At 44.7% G+C, this 16849-nt stretch overlaps 2 protein-coding genes across 2 annotated transcripts in view; both read left to right on the top strand.

Annotated features, from left to right (window-relative positions):
- Positions 1-1448, top strand: part of NPDC1 (neural proliferation, differentiation and control 1) — a 29061-nt gene extending 27613 nt beyond the window's left edge. The window contains exon 8 of the mRNA XM_053473476.1: positions 1216-1448. Coding sequence (XP_053329451.1) covers positions 1216-1290 — 75 coding nt within the window. The 3' untranslated portion in view covers positions 1291-1448. The remainder of the gene's footprint in view (positions 1-1215) is intronic.
- Positions 1449-2625: 1177 nt separating this feature from the next.
- On the top strand, positions 2626-15963 carry LOC128503150 (POU domain, class 5, transcription factor 1.2-like). The gene is made up of 7 exons (XM_053473175.1): positions 2626-2701; positions 9655-10385; positions 13547-13658; positions 13778-13908; positions 14229-14393; positions 14513-14561; positions 15758-15963. The coding sequence occupies exons 1-7, from the start codon at positions 2626-2628 to the stop codon at positions 15961-15963; spliced, it is 1470 nt and encodes a 489-aa protein (XP_053329150.1).
- The last annotated feature ends 886 nt before the right edge of the window (positions 15964-16849 follow it).

Genomic DNA, 16849 nt, shown 5'->3' with positions numbered 1-16849 from the left:
AATATCGTTTAGCAGATAATTCCTCCCCACTCAGGACTCAGCGTGGGCTCCGTAACACGATCCACAGAGGACAATGTGGGCTTTGATTAGCCGTGTCACAAGCGCCAAGCACAAAGCCCCAGCGGGGGGCTCAGTGAAAGCTTTTTATGTGACAATGACCAAGGCGGCCGGACAGGCAGGGCCGAGATGAAGGGCTTCTGAGGGTCCGGTGGTTTTGTCCTCAGTTCCTGTCTTAATCCCCCCTCAGCCGGCCGACCCTTTCAAGCCCCTGGCTTCTAATTCAATTCTTCCTCGTCAGAATCAATGACGAATGTGACCGCGGCCGGGCGATTACCGGCTGTATGCGTTACATTTCCATACGTTGCCCCCCAGGGAGGGAATCCCCAAATACACATCAATCTACACATTGTAAGAGGATTCTGTTCCACAGAGCTAGCAATCTAATGGGGGATTATCACCAGACATGCGCAGCATTACTCACATTGTTAAATCCTTTTAGGAGAGATTTTAACCCTGGAGGCCAAGGGCGAGAGCTCATGGGGTTATCACCCTATCCCGATCAGTAGTTACCCCGCTGAGATGCCACCTCGCGATCAGTAGTTACCCCGCTGAGATGCCACCTCCCGATCAGTAGTTACCCTGCTGAGATGCCACCTCCCGATCAGTAGTTACCCCGCTGAGATGCCACCTCCCGATCAGTAGTTACCCCGCAGAGATGCCACCTCCCGATCAGTAGTTACCCCGCAGAGATGCCACCTCCCGATCAGTAGTTACCCCGCTGAGATGCCACCTCCCGATCAGTAGTTACCCTGCTGAGATGCCACCTCCCGATCGGTAGTTACCCCGCTGAGGTGCCACCTCCCGATCAGTAGTTACCCCGCTGAGATGCCACCTCTCATATATTGCCGCATGGAGCAAAGACATGGCCGGCTACAGGGCAAATCCTTTCAGCATGTGACACTATAGCGTGTGATGGTGCCATCCCAGTGAGATCCGTATGACGGAGGCCTGATGTATGATACATAGAGGGTGATTATTTCAGAGGCTGAGGCTGAGATGGGATTTGAAGGAAGTTTCACTTTACTAAGAGGGTGGTAGATAAGTGGAACAGCCTCCCAGCAGAAGTGGTAGGGAGTAGTGCAGTGAGGGGATTTAAACATGCATGGGATAGGCGTGTGTTTAACTGATGTGCTTGTGTGGTTTTTGTCCCTGCAGACCGGAGAAATGGAAGTGAAGAATCCCCTGTTTGACGATTCCACTTTACACCATCCGGGCCCCAAAAAACCGTAGCGGCCCCCGTCACCGGCCCCTCCTCCAGACTGGTTCTAAAAAATAACAGAGAGAGAGAATTCCGCATAAATACTCCGCTCCGTATTTTGGAAAAGAACTTTTCAAGCCTACCTGTTACATTGTTACCTGAGACTGTTAATAAACGAGCTCCAACTCTCCGTCTCCTTCCTCGCTTTGTACAAATCCTCCGCTTTCCTTACATTTGGACGATTCCGGAAGATTCTGCCGCTTCCTTTTCTTCCTCGTCTTCTCAATGTATCTGTCGGTCCTCATTCAAAGCGTCTCACCGACGGCACGAGAGCAGCCGATTGGTGGAAAGAAAAGCGAAGAAAGCGAAGTGCGAAGTTTCCTCTATAAAACATATATTTGCACTTTACTCGCTCGCGCAAATGAAGGCTTTTATGTTACTTTATCAGCTTTTCTTGTTGAATGTTTGTATTCGGTTTAACGAGCAGCAGCCGTTGTGTACGCTGGATATATTTCAGTCACTGTCAGTCGGAATTCTGATGCATTTCCACTTAGGGGAGGCCCTGCAGAAGCATGAAACCTACTTTCTAAACATTTATCCAAAATCGGGACGGTTAGTTAGTTAGTTTTCCCAGGAAATAACATAGAATTATTGTGATTATAAAAACAATTATATATTTTTGGATCGATTAGACGTTACAAAGCGAAGAGGGAAATGACTGTGATTGATAAATGTGGGCAGGTTTAGGATTTATATATTTTTTCCTGTAATTAAATGGTAAAACATGCGCAGGGAAATAATCCGGAGCTGGGATTTTTTTTCACTTGTAATTCCTCAAGCGGCCACTGGGAGAAGTATTGAGTAGCTGGCGTTTCCACCATGATGTATTCCATTAAGGGTTCCTTCTATGCAGTCCAATTAACACGTGTGTCACTCCAGACTTGCCCCACATAGGGGGGCTGTTTTGGGGTCTCATATAAGGGTACTTTATTCGGACCCTCAGTCGGAAAATCGTTAGACTTCCACCTTTTCAGAAATCGTTTCAGATTCTCAGATTATTTGCTGTTCCTTTACAATGATTTCTAGTTTCTTCTCTGATCAGAAATGTTTAGTTTCTTTTTTTTTTTTAAATCTAATTCAAAGTTTTATTTATCTGTAAATTATTTTTGTGAAAACTGTAAATGATTCCAGGGGAGGGAAGAATCCATCGATTCAGCTGATTCTAAAGATTAAAGATTTGTTGCAGTCAGTAACTGTATCGGCGTCATTGTATTGTAAACGCCATCATCCCCTACGGAGCGGCCGTTACCCACGCGGCAAAATCCTAGTAACTTATGATGTCACGCCGTAGCAGGTTTCGGGCAGCGATGGGGAAAATCCCGACTTACAAACAGTTGACTGTATCCGCAGCTCCCGTAGAGTTAGGAGGCTGTCGGATCGCGGGTAAGAATGTGTCGGGGTCGTAGGCACTGGGTGACGGCCGCCGGAATTCATTATCTATGTCTTGGCGTCGAAGCCATCTTTATTTTCACTGTGATTGACACCGGTGATCGCACTGACATGCCTCGTCACCGCCGACGACCCATTTGCTGCCCTCTAAGTGACAAATTATTAACAAGGCAAAGGTTTTGCTGTTGACCTTGCAAGGGTTAATGTGCGTACCCCGTATTTTTTAGGGGCTAAGGGCATTTTCCAAACTGGAATTAGCAGTTGGTTTACCTCCCCTCCCTGGCGCCCAAATTGTGATTATTCCAAAATCAAGACGCTCCTTCCGGGACTGACTTAATATTCCACATTCTAAAAAGGGGGTTAAATGGTTAATGTAGCGGAAACGGGTCAAAAACCAAAGCGTGACTTCATCGGCACACTCGTGGACGTGAAGCCGTGGAATTTTTATTTTATTAAATCGATACGATATAGATTGCGCTTTGTCTTATTTTTTACAATAAAAGTCCTCAGCGGGGGGGGGTGACATGATTTTTTTATTATTATTATTAATTTACGTTTCCAGATTTTGGAAAAGGAAGCAAATTCCACCCGAATTCTTTGAACTTAATAAAAAAAAAAAAGAGGGGAAAGAATAATTTGCATTTTTTTCACCCGAAATCCTATTCCCTCCTCCCTCCCTTTACAGGTCAACCGTTGATTGGGGGGGGGGGGCATTTCAAATGCAGGATCTCCTTCATCCCTGAGGGCAAATCTCACCCACTTTGTCTGCTTCCTTGATGCGTTGCTGCCCGTTCCTTGTGATCACAAATTCAAAGGCATTCCTGAGACGAATGGGGAGAAAACCTCGTTGCCAGCCTTTAGACCAGATAAATAGGGGGGGGGTCTGCCTTTTGTTGTGATTTACCTTTTTCTTGCGATTTAAAGATGGGAAGTCGGGTGTCTCTTTTAGTAATTAACTTCTAAACTATCAAATACCAAACTTTTTACATTTGTTACAAAAAAAATAATATTATACGATGTGGGATTAACAGATTCCAGGTTATTTAAAGACCCCAAAAAGCCACTGTATAGCGAAATGCGGTGGGGGTATTAAAGCACAAAGCATTGTTTTTAAAAATCACCCAAATTAAAAGGCAAATGATGAAAAAATTGTCCATTAGGAGGGGGGGGATCTATGATCACCAGTGAAAATGGTGTAATTAGAAGAAGATTTAAAGGGACAGAAGAAATAATAACATAGTCCTTATAACACAATTACTTGGATGACATCATCAACTGTGGCTGACATTCTATTTCCTGTAATGTTATTTGGACCATGACATCATTACCCACCATAACATCATTGCGTGCATCATTGCTGCTATTCAGTTCCTCAATAGCAGGACTTTGTTCGTGACATTGAGGTTAATCATTTATTTATTGCTTTATATAGCGCCATCGTATTCCGTAGCGCTGTACAATAGGTGACTGTGGCTCATCCAATAAAATCTGGTACATAACTTGAATTTATTTTCATTATTATTTAACCATTTAAAGTTTGAACGAACGGCAATTTAATATATTAGTTACCGAAAATATCATTTTTTTTTAATTTACTGGTTAAAATAAGTAGGTTTAACCAGAATCGGTTCCTCCAAAGGAAACGGCCGTTTTTATTCCCACGCGTAACATGCGATGAGTGATTTCCGCAGGCTGCGGTTCCACTTAGAATCCAGTAAACGACGGGGATTTAAATTGCAGATTGACTGAGACATAAAACTGTTCTTTTTTCCTAAAAGCCGCGGTGATTACCCTGCTTACGCGGCCGTTTGCCAAGTTCAAACCTCGTGATTTATTATCTGCCTGGACTGAAGCCTCGCCATAACTTTTGGGTCAAGTTTCTGCGTTTTAAATGACTGCAATGTATCATTTCTAGCTCTATTCACCCTGATTACGACACTGCTTTCATTTATCGGCTTCTCTTATATCGATGCGGTGGAATTTTAAAGAATGAAGTTAGGATGTTGCGATGGAAGCCGGTAGAATGTTTTTATTTATATAGCGCCACCATATTCCGTGGCGCCGTACTCTCCAAATAAAAGGTACGGAATAAAGTTAGAACGTTGCGCTGGAAGCCAGTAGAATGTTTGGATTTCTTTACGCAGAATCATTCTCCGTGCTTCGTCTCCATTCTATATCTATTATTTGGAAAGTATGGCGCCATGGAATATGGCGGCGCTATATAAACAAAAACATATATGAGCGTAGAGGACAGGTTTTATTCAGCCTCCGGCATCTGCCGTCGTAAGACGTATCCCAGCCCGATGCTCAAATAAATGTCTAGATCATGGAGATTGATTGAGCTCTTAAGAATGGAGATAATTATCACACCCCATGGACACTTCTCCAACGGCAGGCTGATCTGTCTACGATCCTCACCCTCTGAAGACATCTTGAACGCCTCCTTATCTGTTCCGTCCTCGAATGCGAATGACCAACAATATCGACTACGGAAAAACATTTGGATTATTTACATTTATAGGGTGAGTAAGACAGCGATTGGTCAGAAGGAACATCGGGAGAACCTTAAATACATTGTCGAGGGTTTAAAGAAGGTCCGTTCAATCCAAGACCCTATAAATATCTGATAACACATTAGTTAACCATTAAACGCTCCGTACGATAAATATTTTTTGGGGGGGGGTTAAGTTATTTGAATACGTTTGCTCTTAAAGAACATTCTAAATTCTAAATACGTGAAGAGAATTTCAATGATTTGATCGTTCTAAAGGCCCGAGTCAACTCCTAGGTCCTCCAAGATTGTTGTTTGGTTTAATAGTCTTCAGGATATAAAATGTTACTTTATGTATCTCAAGATACTTAATAACCATTGCTCTGTGATGAGCTTCCAGCCGAAGGCACCTTTGGTGGGCGCAATAGGCGTGGATCCGCAGGTTCAAAGTCATGAAGAAGACCCTGGACACCAGTAAAGCAGGAGGCTGGTGGGAATGTGGTTAATCTGGTTTGGGGCAGCTCTCGTTGCTTGTTTTGGGTCTCCAAGTGTCCCAGGGTGTGGAGTGAACAGGGACGGGGGGGGGGGTTGGAGTCGCCTACTGTAACAATAAATCAAAGTCTAGCAGCCATTGTTGTGCTGAAAGGAGCTCTCCTTTGGCCAACAGCGCCCTGTGGAGCTCAGAGCAAAAATCTGTTACAATCGGAGCCCCGGAGTGTTGTATCCTGCTGGAAACATCGCCTCTCGCACCAAACAACATCAAAAACACACGACAACCCTAGCGAAACATCACCCTATCCATTTGGAAAATCCACCCAACTCTATGCTCTATGACATCATCAGAATAATTCAGTCCCCCTTCCTAATTTATTTACAAGCATCCCATTTGGATGAGGAATTATATGGTTAAAGGGCGTTAGTTTCATAGACATATAGAAAGTGTTTCCGTTCTATAAAATAAAATATGAAACTGGGGGAAGGGATTGTCCGTTGCATTCTTCACTTCCTGCTGGGCCTTATGCCAGCCTTCTGCTCACCAAGTGCTCTTCTGAGCAAGTGCAGCAGTAAAATTCTTCCCCCTCACATGCCCATTCAGACATGAAAGCTGTGTTCTGTGTGGGCATTTTTCCATAAAAACGGGCAGGCAAGATGGGATCGGACCCCGGTCACTGGCTAAATTAACCCTGGGCCCCGAAACTACTCTGCGCTCTCACAGAAGAGTGCAACTGGGGCCCCATCTCTTTAGGTCTTGTCATAGAGATAGCGGAACCATTACTGTGCTTACGAACCACAAATAGCGATCAAAACTGATGGCGGTCTCAACGGGCGGAATAAAAGTAACTGTCTCTTTGATACGGATCTACTGTTAGTCTCGAAGACACCCCCAACACCACAGGGTTTAAGGGTCTCCACATCCCAGCACAGGTGGTTCTTTCATTAGCACAGCAGGATCCGCCAGACAAAAACTGATTGCTCCATCTGTGACCATCCGAGGAGATCCTGAAAGCCACTCTGTTGGAGGATCTGCAGACAGACATTGACGTAGAGCCAAGAAGCGTTCCGCTCCGACGCAGAGGCTCCAGATCCACTTCTACATAATTGCTCATTAGCCGCGTTGAAAAATGTCTATTCTCACATACAGGTCACTTTCACCAATTCTCCCTTAAATAATTAGTGCCTTCCGACTGTTTTCTGCTTGAATGGGCAGCGACAGAAGGGGTCACGGACCTTCCTGGCAGGGAAGCGGATCATTAGGGTTTGGTTAACCAGCTAATTGCGGCATCACGCGTCGGGACGTACACGGCGTGCGCGGCTCAGTGCACCGCGATTGTTGCCAATTAGCAGGAAGCGTAAAGCAGGAATTTCCCGGCCGTTCGGTTTACATTTCTGGGAGTTTTAAATGATCTGAAAATCTATTGGCCAACAAAATCCCCAAATTCCTAAAAATATATATTTTCCCAAATAATGAATTATTTAAACAAATAATATTTTGGCTTATTTCCAGCGGGTTGTTGACTTATGTGAAAGAAACTCCAGTAATTCCTCCCCAGACAGAACAACGGCAGAAACCTAGAATCTGCCGGCAGGTCGGCCCCCATCGGCCCCCGTCTAGTCGCCCGTTTCTCCTGCTGTAAAGACTCAAACCTTAATCAGTCGTTGGTCTCGTCTTAGAGTCAGGCGCTATATGCTGGTGTTAAGGACCCTCTGTGATCGTCCGAGGAGATCCTGAAAGCCTCCAGCACAAACCCCACAGGATAAAATGAACGGGAAGTTAAAAATAAAGAAAATAAAATCTTTAAAAACAAATTAAAACCCTGAAAAACAAATCGACGACTTTACAAAGTGCGAATATTTACAAGGAGGGGTTGGAGCTGCCAAGAAGTCACCCCCAAGGCTGAGAACCTGGGGAGGCCGGCGGACGGGAAGATTATGACGGGGGGGGGGATTCTAACCCCCAACGCGTTTCACCCCAGCGGAGCTCCCAGTGTGTAAAATAAACTGGGAACGACTGGAAACCGAAAGCAGCCAATGGGAGACGGAATCTAAGAACGGCTCGTCTCCCATTGGTTACCTGGTGCTCTGATCTAGCGCTCTGACCCGCAGATTGCAGACTATGACATCATATTTAATAATAAACCAAAAAAGGTCAAAGCCAAGACCCCCACCATCCGGGTCCGGAAAGTCGTCTGCCGCGCCGGCTACCGATATAATCGTCTCATTTATAGATTCCGACCGAATCGCCCGGTTTTGTCGGGATCGGCCACGGCGGCCCCAGTAGGTTCAACAAACCTGGAGAATTTAGAATTTTAACCCTTTTTTGTAAGTGTCTGTAAACCCTAATTTAATTATCACCCTTTTGTTACGTTAATCTGTTTAACCCTCTCTAGACTAAGGAAGCCAAGGGGCCATGTCTTCTTAACGCAGTATAGTCTTAAAGAGAAAAACAAAACGAACCCCCAATTAACTCTTTAATCAGCCCTTTGCTTATCTCGTCTTCGCGCCTCTCTGTCAGACTCCTCCAGCCAGAGTCCCAAAAAGGTCTCAAGAAGCCCCAAAAGCAAAGCAAACAATTATTACCCCCCCCCCCCCCACGGCTGCCTTATCAGGTCTGGGGCTGTTTGCTGGATCCAGACGCTAACAAGATTTAGAGTCCGGTTCGGCAACCTCGCCATTAACCCATGCACCGCTGGAAGTGGCTTCTTTCTTCGTAGGCTTCTGCCGCCGGACATAAAATTAAAATATGAGTGAAAAAGTCCAGGGACGCTTTGCCTCCCAGCCGTCGCATCCTTAGAGCTGTCCATGGTGCCGCGGGATGGGACGGCAGAAAACCTTTTCACTCCAAAAAAACCTAAAGTCATATTTATCAAGTCAAATTTCTATTTATGGAATATATATTATAGCACAGCGCTACAGACTATGAAGGTGATATATAAATCAATAAATGATAATACTACTTCTAATAATAATAATAATGATATAATACTACCTCTACTACTAATAATAATAGTAATAATAATAATAAAAGTAATAGTAATAATAATAATAATAATGATAATAATACTAATACTAACAATGATAATAAAAGTAACAATAATATAAATAATAATAATATACTACTACTTTAACCACTAATAATAATAAAAGTAATAATAATAATACTAACATTAATAATAAAAGTAATAATAATAATACTAACATTAATAATAAAAGTAATAATAATAAAAGTAATACTAATAATACTAATAATAATAATAATAAAAGTAATAATAATAATAGTAATACTAATAATACTAATAATAAAAATAATAAAAGTAATAATAATAATAATAATAATAAAAGTAATAATAATAGTAATAATAATAATAATAATAAAAGTAATAATAATAGTAATAATAATAATAATAATAAAAGTAATAATAATAATAAAAGTAATAATAATAATAATAATAATAATAATAATAATAATAAAAGTAATAATAATAATAATGTATAATGATGGGAGTCTGAGTGGAACTTTTGGAAATAAGTTTTATTTGACACAATGAGAAGGAGACCGAAGGGTTAAAGAAAAAATAAATAAAACGTTTTTTTCCTGATTTTTAAAAATGTAATCAGAAAATAAGTGTGGGGGGGGCAATCATTGGATTAGATGGAGGTTTTCTACCTCGGGGGGGTTTATTTGGTTTGAAACGACCAATCACAGGTAAGATGAATTAACAAAGTCACCCACGGGGGGGAGGGGCTATCTACCCCCAACCTGGGGTAACTGAAGCAAGGAACTCACTTAGAACCGGTTTAGGAGGAGAACCTTCTGGATCGCATGCTGGTTCTACCATCTCATTGAGGCAGCAGCTCCTGGTCCAGGGACTCCTGATGAAGACTCTCCTTGGACTCCCAAGACCTTGAACTATTCCTGAAGGGTCTTCTGCTTCCCATCTTCTGTCCCAACCTGCAGGACCCCCCAAGATCGACCCTCCTGGGGCAATCAGAGAAATGCCCCACCAAATTATATACAACCAAGCTGGGTACCCCGGACTTGCCCCCAACGCAGACTTTGCCCCGGATGGGGCTGCCCCCTACACTGTGAATGGATATGCAGGTATTGGGGGTCCCCAGCATTACTTCCCCTTCTCTGCAGTCAAGTCGGAATTTGTAGATTTCGGGGGGCAGGGGGATGCGGAGAGCTCCCCGCAGGTCGTGGGAATGCCCTGGAACCCCTTCTCCCACCTGGAGAGCCCAGGTCAGACGGGGTTCCCGGGGTCTGGGTTCGCAGTAAGAGAGGAGAACCCCGGCGTGACTCAGATAAGGAGGCCCACCAAGAGAGGAAGAGACCCCCAGGAGGATCCCGACAGCCCAAAGGGGGCCCCGCAACCGGCGCTCTCCAGCCCACCTTCTTACGGACAATACTGGGGTCCCTCCGCCCCAAGCGTGTGGCAGCCGGCCCTGAACCCGACATCCACCCCCAGGATCCTGGAGAGCCCACCACAGACCAACCCTGCCGGGACCCCGGCCATGTACCTCTCCCCGTCCTACCAAAGCCCCAACTCCTCGGCAGACAGCGGGATCCCCAGCCCCGAGACCACCCGGTGCAGCAGCGCAGCCAGCTCGGGGTCTGCACTCACCAGCGGGACCCCCGGGAGCGAGTCCAAGGGGCTCGGCAACTCTCTCGCCAGCGACAGCGAAGAGGTGAGTGACTGCTCCTTATCACACCCTAAATCAGCGGCATCTCCGGCCTCTAACGCCCGATATCTCCTCAATGAGAGGAATTACCGGCACCCGACCGACCAATTACTAATAATTAATAACTAATAATTAATAACTAATAATTAATAACTAATACCTGATAACTAATAAATATTTCTCTGTAGGAAATGGCTGATTTTCTCCCTATATCTGTACCTATAGATCGATAAATACAGCATATCCATACATCCCCCCTATACATCTCACTCTATACATCCCCCCCATACATCTCCCCCTATACATCTCACTCTATACATCCCCCCCATACATCTCCCCCTATACATCTCACTCTATACATCCCCCCCATACATCCCCCCTATACATCTCACTCTATACATCCCCCCCATACATCCCCCCTATACATCTCACTCTATACATCCCCCCCATACATCTCCCCCTATACATCTCACTCTATACATCCCCCCCATACATCCCCCCCATACATCTCCCCCTATACATCTCACTCTATACATCCCCCCCATACATCCCCCCTATACATCTCACTCTATACATCCCCCCCATACATCCCCCCTATACATCTCACTCTATACATCTCCCCCATACACCCCCCCTATACATCTCACTCTATACATCCCCCCCATACATCCCCCCTATACATCTCACTCTATACATCTCCCCCATACACCCCCCCTATACATCTCACTCTATACATCTCCCCCATACATCTCCCCCCATACATCCCCCCCATACATCTCCCCCATACATCATATAATATTATATATATCTGTATACAGTGTGAGAGCCTTTACCTGCCCTACTCTACAAACCTTAAATGTACAGAAAGTAACCCCTCAAACCCTCCACCCAACCCCCATCATTCAGTAATAACCCCCCAGCGCTGTATACAGTAATATAACCCCCCAGCGCTGTATACAGTAATATAACCCCCAGCACTGTATACAGTAATATAACCCCCCAGCGCTGTATACAGTAATATAACCCCAGCGCTGTATACAGTAATATAACCCCCAGCGCTGTATACAGTAATATAACCCCCCAGCGCTGTATACAGTAATATAACCCCCAGCGCTGTATATACAGTAATATAACCCCCCAGCGCTGTATACAGTAATATAACCCCCAGCACTGTATACAGTAATATAACCCCCCAGCGCTGTATACAGTAATATAACCCCCCAGCGCTGTATACAGTAATATAACCCCCCAGCGCTGTATACAGTAATATAACCCCCCAGCGCTGTATACAGTAATATAACCCCCCAGCGCTGTATACAGTAATATAACCCCCAGCGCTGTATATACAGTAATATAACCCCCCAGTGCTGTATACAGTAATATAACCCCCAGCGCTGTATACAGTAATATAACCCCCAGCGCTGTATACAGTAATATAACCCCCAGCGCTGTATACAGTAATATAACCCCCAGCACTGTATACAGTAATAAAACCCCCAGCGCTGTATACAGTAATATAACCCCCAGCGCTGTATACAGTAATATAACCCCCAGCGCTGTATACAGTAATATAACCCCCAGCGCTGTATACAGTAATAACCCCCCAGCACTGTATACAGTAATATAACCCCCCAGCGCTGTATACAGTAATATAACCCCCAGCACTGTATACAGTAATATAACCCCCCAGCGCTGTATACAGTAATATAACCCCCAGCACTGTATACAGTAATATAACCCCCCAGCGCTGTATACAGTAATATAACCCCCAGCGCTGTATACAGTAATATAACCCCCCAGCGCTGTATACAGTAATATAACCCCCCAGCGCTGTATACAGTAATATAACCCCCAGCGCTGTATACAGTAATATAACCCCCAGCGCTGTATACAGTAATATAACCCCCAGCACTGTATACAGTAATATAACCCCCAGTGCTGTATACAATAATATAACCCCCCAGCGCTGTATACAGTAATATCACCCCCAGCGCTGTATACAGTAATATAACCCCCCAGCGCTGTATACAGTAATATAACCCCCAGCTCTGTATACAGTAATATAACCCCCAGTGCTGTATACAGTAATATAACCCCCAGCGCTGTATACAGTAATATAACCCCCAGCGCTGTATACAGTAATATAACCCCCCAGCACTGTATACAGTAATATAACCCCCCAGCACTGTATACAGTAATATAACCCCCCAGCACTGTATACAGTAATATAACCCCCCCAGCGCTGTATACAGTAATATAACCCCCCAGCGCTGTATACAGTAATATAACCCCCAGCGCTGTATACAGTAATATAACCCCCCAGCGCTGTATACAGTAATATAACCCCCCAGCGCTGTATACAGTAATATAATCCCCAGCGCTGTATACAGTAATATAACCCCCAGCGCTGTATACAGTAATATAACCCCCAGCGCTGTATACAGTAATATAACCCCCAGCACTGTATACAGTAATATAACCCCCCAGCGCTGTATACAGTAATATAACCCCCCAGCGCTGTATATAGTCAGTCATGTGATATTTTGGGTAACTTTCCCGGCTCAATCACCACACTGAGCTGATGCTTTATGGCGATGCTAATGAAGTCCGCTCCTCCATAGACTCTCATTAGTCAGTAAAATGTCGTCAATATATTCTATCTCAGGTTAAAATAAGATAAACAGCCAATCCGGGTGCAGAGTTCACCCTCTGCGGCTCTAAACGCGTAACTCACCTGCTGTAATGAATCGTTGGGTTATATTAGGTCACCGCGGCACCTGCAGGCTGTGATGTCACTAGATTTATAGCCGCATCATTTTCTTTTTCTTAAATAAAGGAGACTTTCTGTTAGTTTTGCTGACTCGGCCCAGAGGTTTCAGCTCATTAACTGTTTTCTCCGCTCTCTGCGCTGCAGATGTCGCCCCCGCTGTAAAGACTCAGGAGCCGTATGTCTATCCCATGCATGTTTAATCCCCTTACTGTATTACCCTCTACCTCTTCTGCTGGGAGGCTGTTCCACGTACCTACCACACTCTCTTTAAAGTAAAACCTCCTTACATTACGTCTGGATGCATTTATTTGTACAATGAACAAAGTCAGAGTTTTTGGGGGCGTTTTGCTGAACATGACAATGTGCTTAACCCTTTCCTTGCCACCTTCTATTGCAGGAAGTTCCATCGTCCGCAGAAATGGAGGAATTCGCCAAGGAACTGAAACATAAAAGGATCACCATGGGGTTTACGCAGGCGGACGTGGGGAACGGCCTAGGGGCCCTGTTTGGTAAGAGCCAACACTCGCTCCCTGGAGCCGATACATTGTTTCTCGGCGATAATAATATTGAGCGGTTCGGTGATGGCTCAGGGCCCAAAAATATAATATGTTGGGTTTTTTTTTTACAGATAAAACTTTCAGTCAGACGACCATCTGCCGATTCGAATCCCTCCAACTCAGCTTCAAAAACATGTGCAAACTGCAGCCCCTCCTGAAGAGCTGGCTCCACGAGGTGGAAACCAACGAGGACAGCCGAGAAGTGAGTACAGACCCGGAACGCAGCTCTTCCCCGGGGAGAAACAATGAATAACCGTAGATTTTAGCCCAAAAACTTGGCCGGGAATGTCCTCCAAACCCAACTTGAAGGACATCCGTCATTAAGGTTTTCCAGGTCTGCCCGATGGGTTAAAAATCACTCCTAGCCAATCAGAGATATCGAGGTGTAGATAAATTATGAGGGGTCCACAAATTTATCGTTGGTCTCCCCATGCATGTTTAATCCCCTCACTGTATTACCCTCTACCACCTCTGCTGGGAGGCTGCTCCGCTTATCTGCCATCTTTTTTTGCCACCCATTAGATTGTTAGCAGAGGGGAGATGCTGCCGCACACGGTGAGGCGTAAACATAGGACTTGTATTGACGCCATGACGAGACGCAATTTGGAGTCCCACTTCAGTAAATGCGCCAAACCCGGACCTCAAGACATAAACCAGATTGCAAGGGACCTCAACATGGAGAAAAGCGTAAGTTATTTTTTACCCATTTTTAGTGAATAGACCCCAAAATCTCAGGAAGCGTTTGCTGTGATCCACCCATTGGTGATATTTCTTGTCGCTGACGCGTTTTTGTTGTCTCTCGGCAGGTGGTGCGTGTTTGGTTTTGTAACCGGCGACAAAAAGGGAGACGACAGATGAACCACCAGCCGGGCGATGATGCAATCGACTCATACGATGACGTTCAAGCTTTACCCATTCCCAGCTTCTCCATACCACCGGCCTATGTGACGGCCCCCGACGGAAGCTACCCGGCCACCTACAACCCCAACGCAACGCTGCTCCAGCCGAGAGCTCACGGGGTCTCCGTCGGAAACCAGATTCCATCCTAATCCCGAACTCAGATTTTAACTTTTTTCCCCAAAAATATACGGCATCGGCAGCCGGGGAAGAGACTTCTTATCGTGGGCTTGGTTGGTTGTTGGTTTCCATGTGTAATCGTGTTAGTTTTGTAAAAAAAGACTCAATCAGGCCAGGATTTTACTGATTTTTAGGTGAGTACGTGTTCAGATGGACCAAGGTGAGACGGAGAGGAGTCCGCTTTAGAGTACAGGGTATGGAGAGACTTTTCTTTGGTGGATTTTGACTCATGAGTCCATCTAGGCTAGAAAAGGCATGGTTGAGTACAGCTACGTCACGTGTCTTTGGTGAGGAACCGCGTGTAACCATACATGTGTAAAAATCCAACACGGGTCCGGTGCTGACTTATAACCTTTGATATTTATTGTTGTTTTTGAGTAGATTCCATTGAGTGTAACTCGTTTCAGGATCACAAAAAAAAATGTTAAGAAAACCAAAAATCCCTCTAGAGTGCTCCGACGTGTTCGATGACTGGTCTCGGCCCGTTTGTACGGTGACTGGCGTTGCCGACCCACGATAAGCACAACATGTTGTGACGTTGAAGCTGCTGTTGGGTAACACAAAACAAGAGTCTTACTTCACAAAGTCCACCCTTTGACCCGGAGTTCTATGCTTATTGAGATGTTCCTCAGCGTTACAACTTGAAGGTTGGGCGCCAAGTCCTTCAACTCCCAATGGCCCATTTCCAACACGGCTTACATTATCTAGAACCAGGTGGGCTGGAGATTGAAAGGACAACCTCTAGGAACCTAGAGAGATGCCGCAAGGTGCAAATCACAACTGGGATCCAGAGATAAAAGTCTAAAACTCAAAAGGTTGTCCAACTGATGGCCTACAGGTCCGATACATCCCATGGGGGGCCTGTCTGCTCGGCCTGCCTGAGAACTTCATGGGTTTACTGGATATTTTTGGGCTTGGATCCCGCATCCAGGTGGTAAAACATTTATAATCTGCTCATACTAGGTCCTTCTCCTTTATAAAATATAATTTGGAGACCACAGGGTTCCCCTACGCAGTCACGGGCTCAACCCACTCCTTCACTACCCGAATCTTCACCATCATCTCCACCCCTGCCCCCCCCCCGTGCCCTGACTCCTTTCCTGTTGAGATCTGTAAAGCGGGCATTAAATTATTTGACCTCACAGTCAACGTCTGTGCCTCCCGATTGCCCTCTAGTTAGGTTGCCTACCATCTCTAAGAGATGTTAATTGCCCTCAGCCATTTTACGACTGGACGCACCGCTATAGATTGCTCTGTGAATAGATTTCTGCCAGCTCGGTTAGTTGCAGGGGGAAGACATTTTAAGTCGCCCTCTTCACTTCCTGTTTGAAAAGGAGCAAGCGCAGAAATCTGCTCCGGCGCGATTTTTATATTAACCTCCGCAATTCCAAAAACTTCCTCTTGTGTCGCGTTTTAGAATCTTCTACGTAAAAAATATGCAAAAAATACTTTTTGCGTGTGTTTTTGACAATTCTTTTTTTCTATCTAATTTTAAAAGCGGATCAACAACATTTCCCTGCCGCTTGCATTCGTTTCTAACCTCAGGGAGCCTGCTGTGGCTCAAAACACCTTGAAGATTTCAAAACAAAATCTTGTGAAAAGGTGTCGTTAATTACAATGAATTTCCTCCTTTCCATAAAAACAGCAGCCTTTTTTTTTTTCAGATGCAAATTATTTCCATTCACCTGAATTCCTGCGGGCGCGCCCCACGCGCCCCACGCGTCGCACCCACACCTGTCCTGGACAAACTCCGGGGATTCCCAAAATGCGGGATTCAATTTCAAATCAGCGGTCCTAATGTACGCAAATTATATTTTTTATAAAACTTTTTTAAAAAAAAATTCTAATTTCCTTATTTTGTTTACATAAAATGTGGGAGGGATTGGGGGGGTTGAGCTATTTTATGTCTATTTTATATTGCTTGTTCTTGACCCCTTTATGTACAGAGTTTGTATTTTTTTCACATTTTTGGACAAATTTCCGTTTTATTTTTGTTTCCGGCTCCAAAGTCCGAATATTTCTTTATATTATTTTATGCCGGTGTTCTCAGTAGAATTATTGGATTT

The sequence above is a fragment of the Spea bombifrons genome, chromosome 8 (assembly GCF_027358695.1).
Source record: "Spea bombifrons isolate aSpeBom1 chromosome 8, aSpeBom1.2.pri, whole genome shotgun sequence".
Taxonomy (NCBI): domain Eukaryota; kingdom Metazoa; phylum Chordata; class Amphibia; order Anura; family Pelobatidae; genus Spea; species Spea bombifrons.
This window is presented reverse-complemented; position numbering and strand designations above follow the sequence as displayed.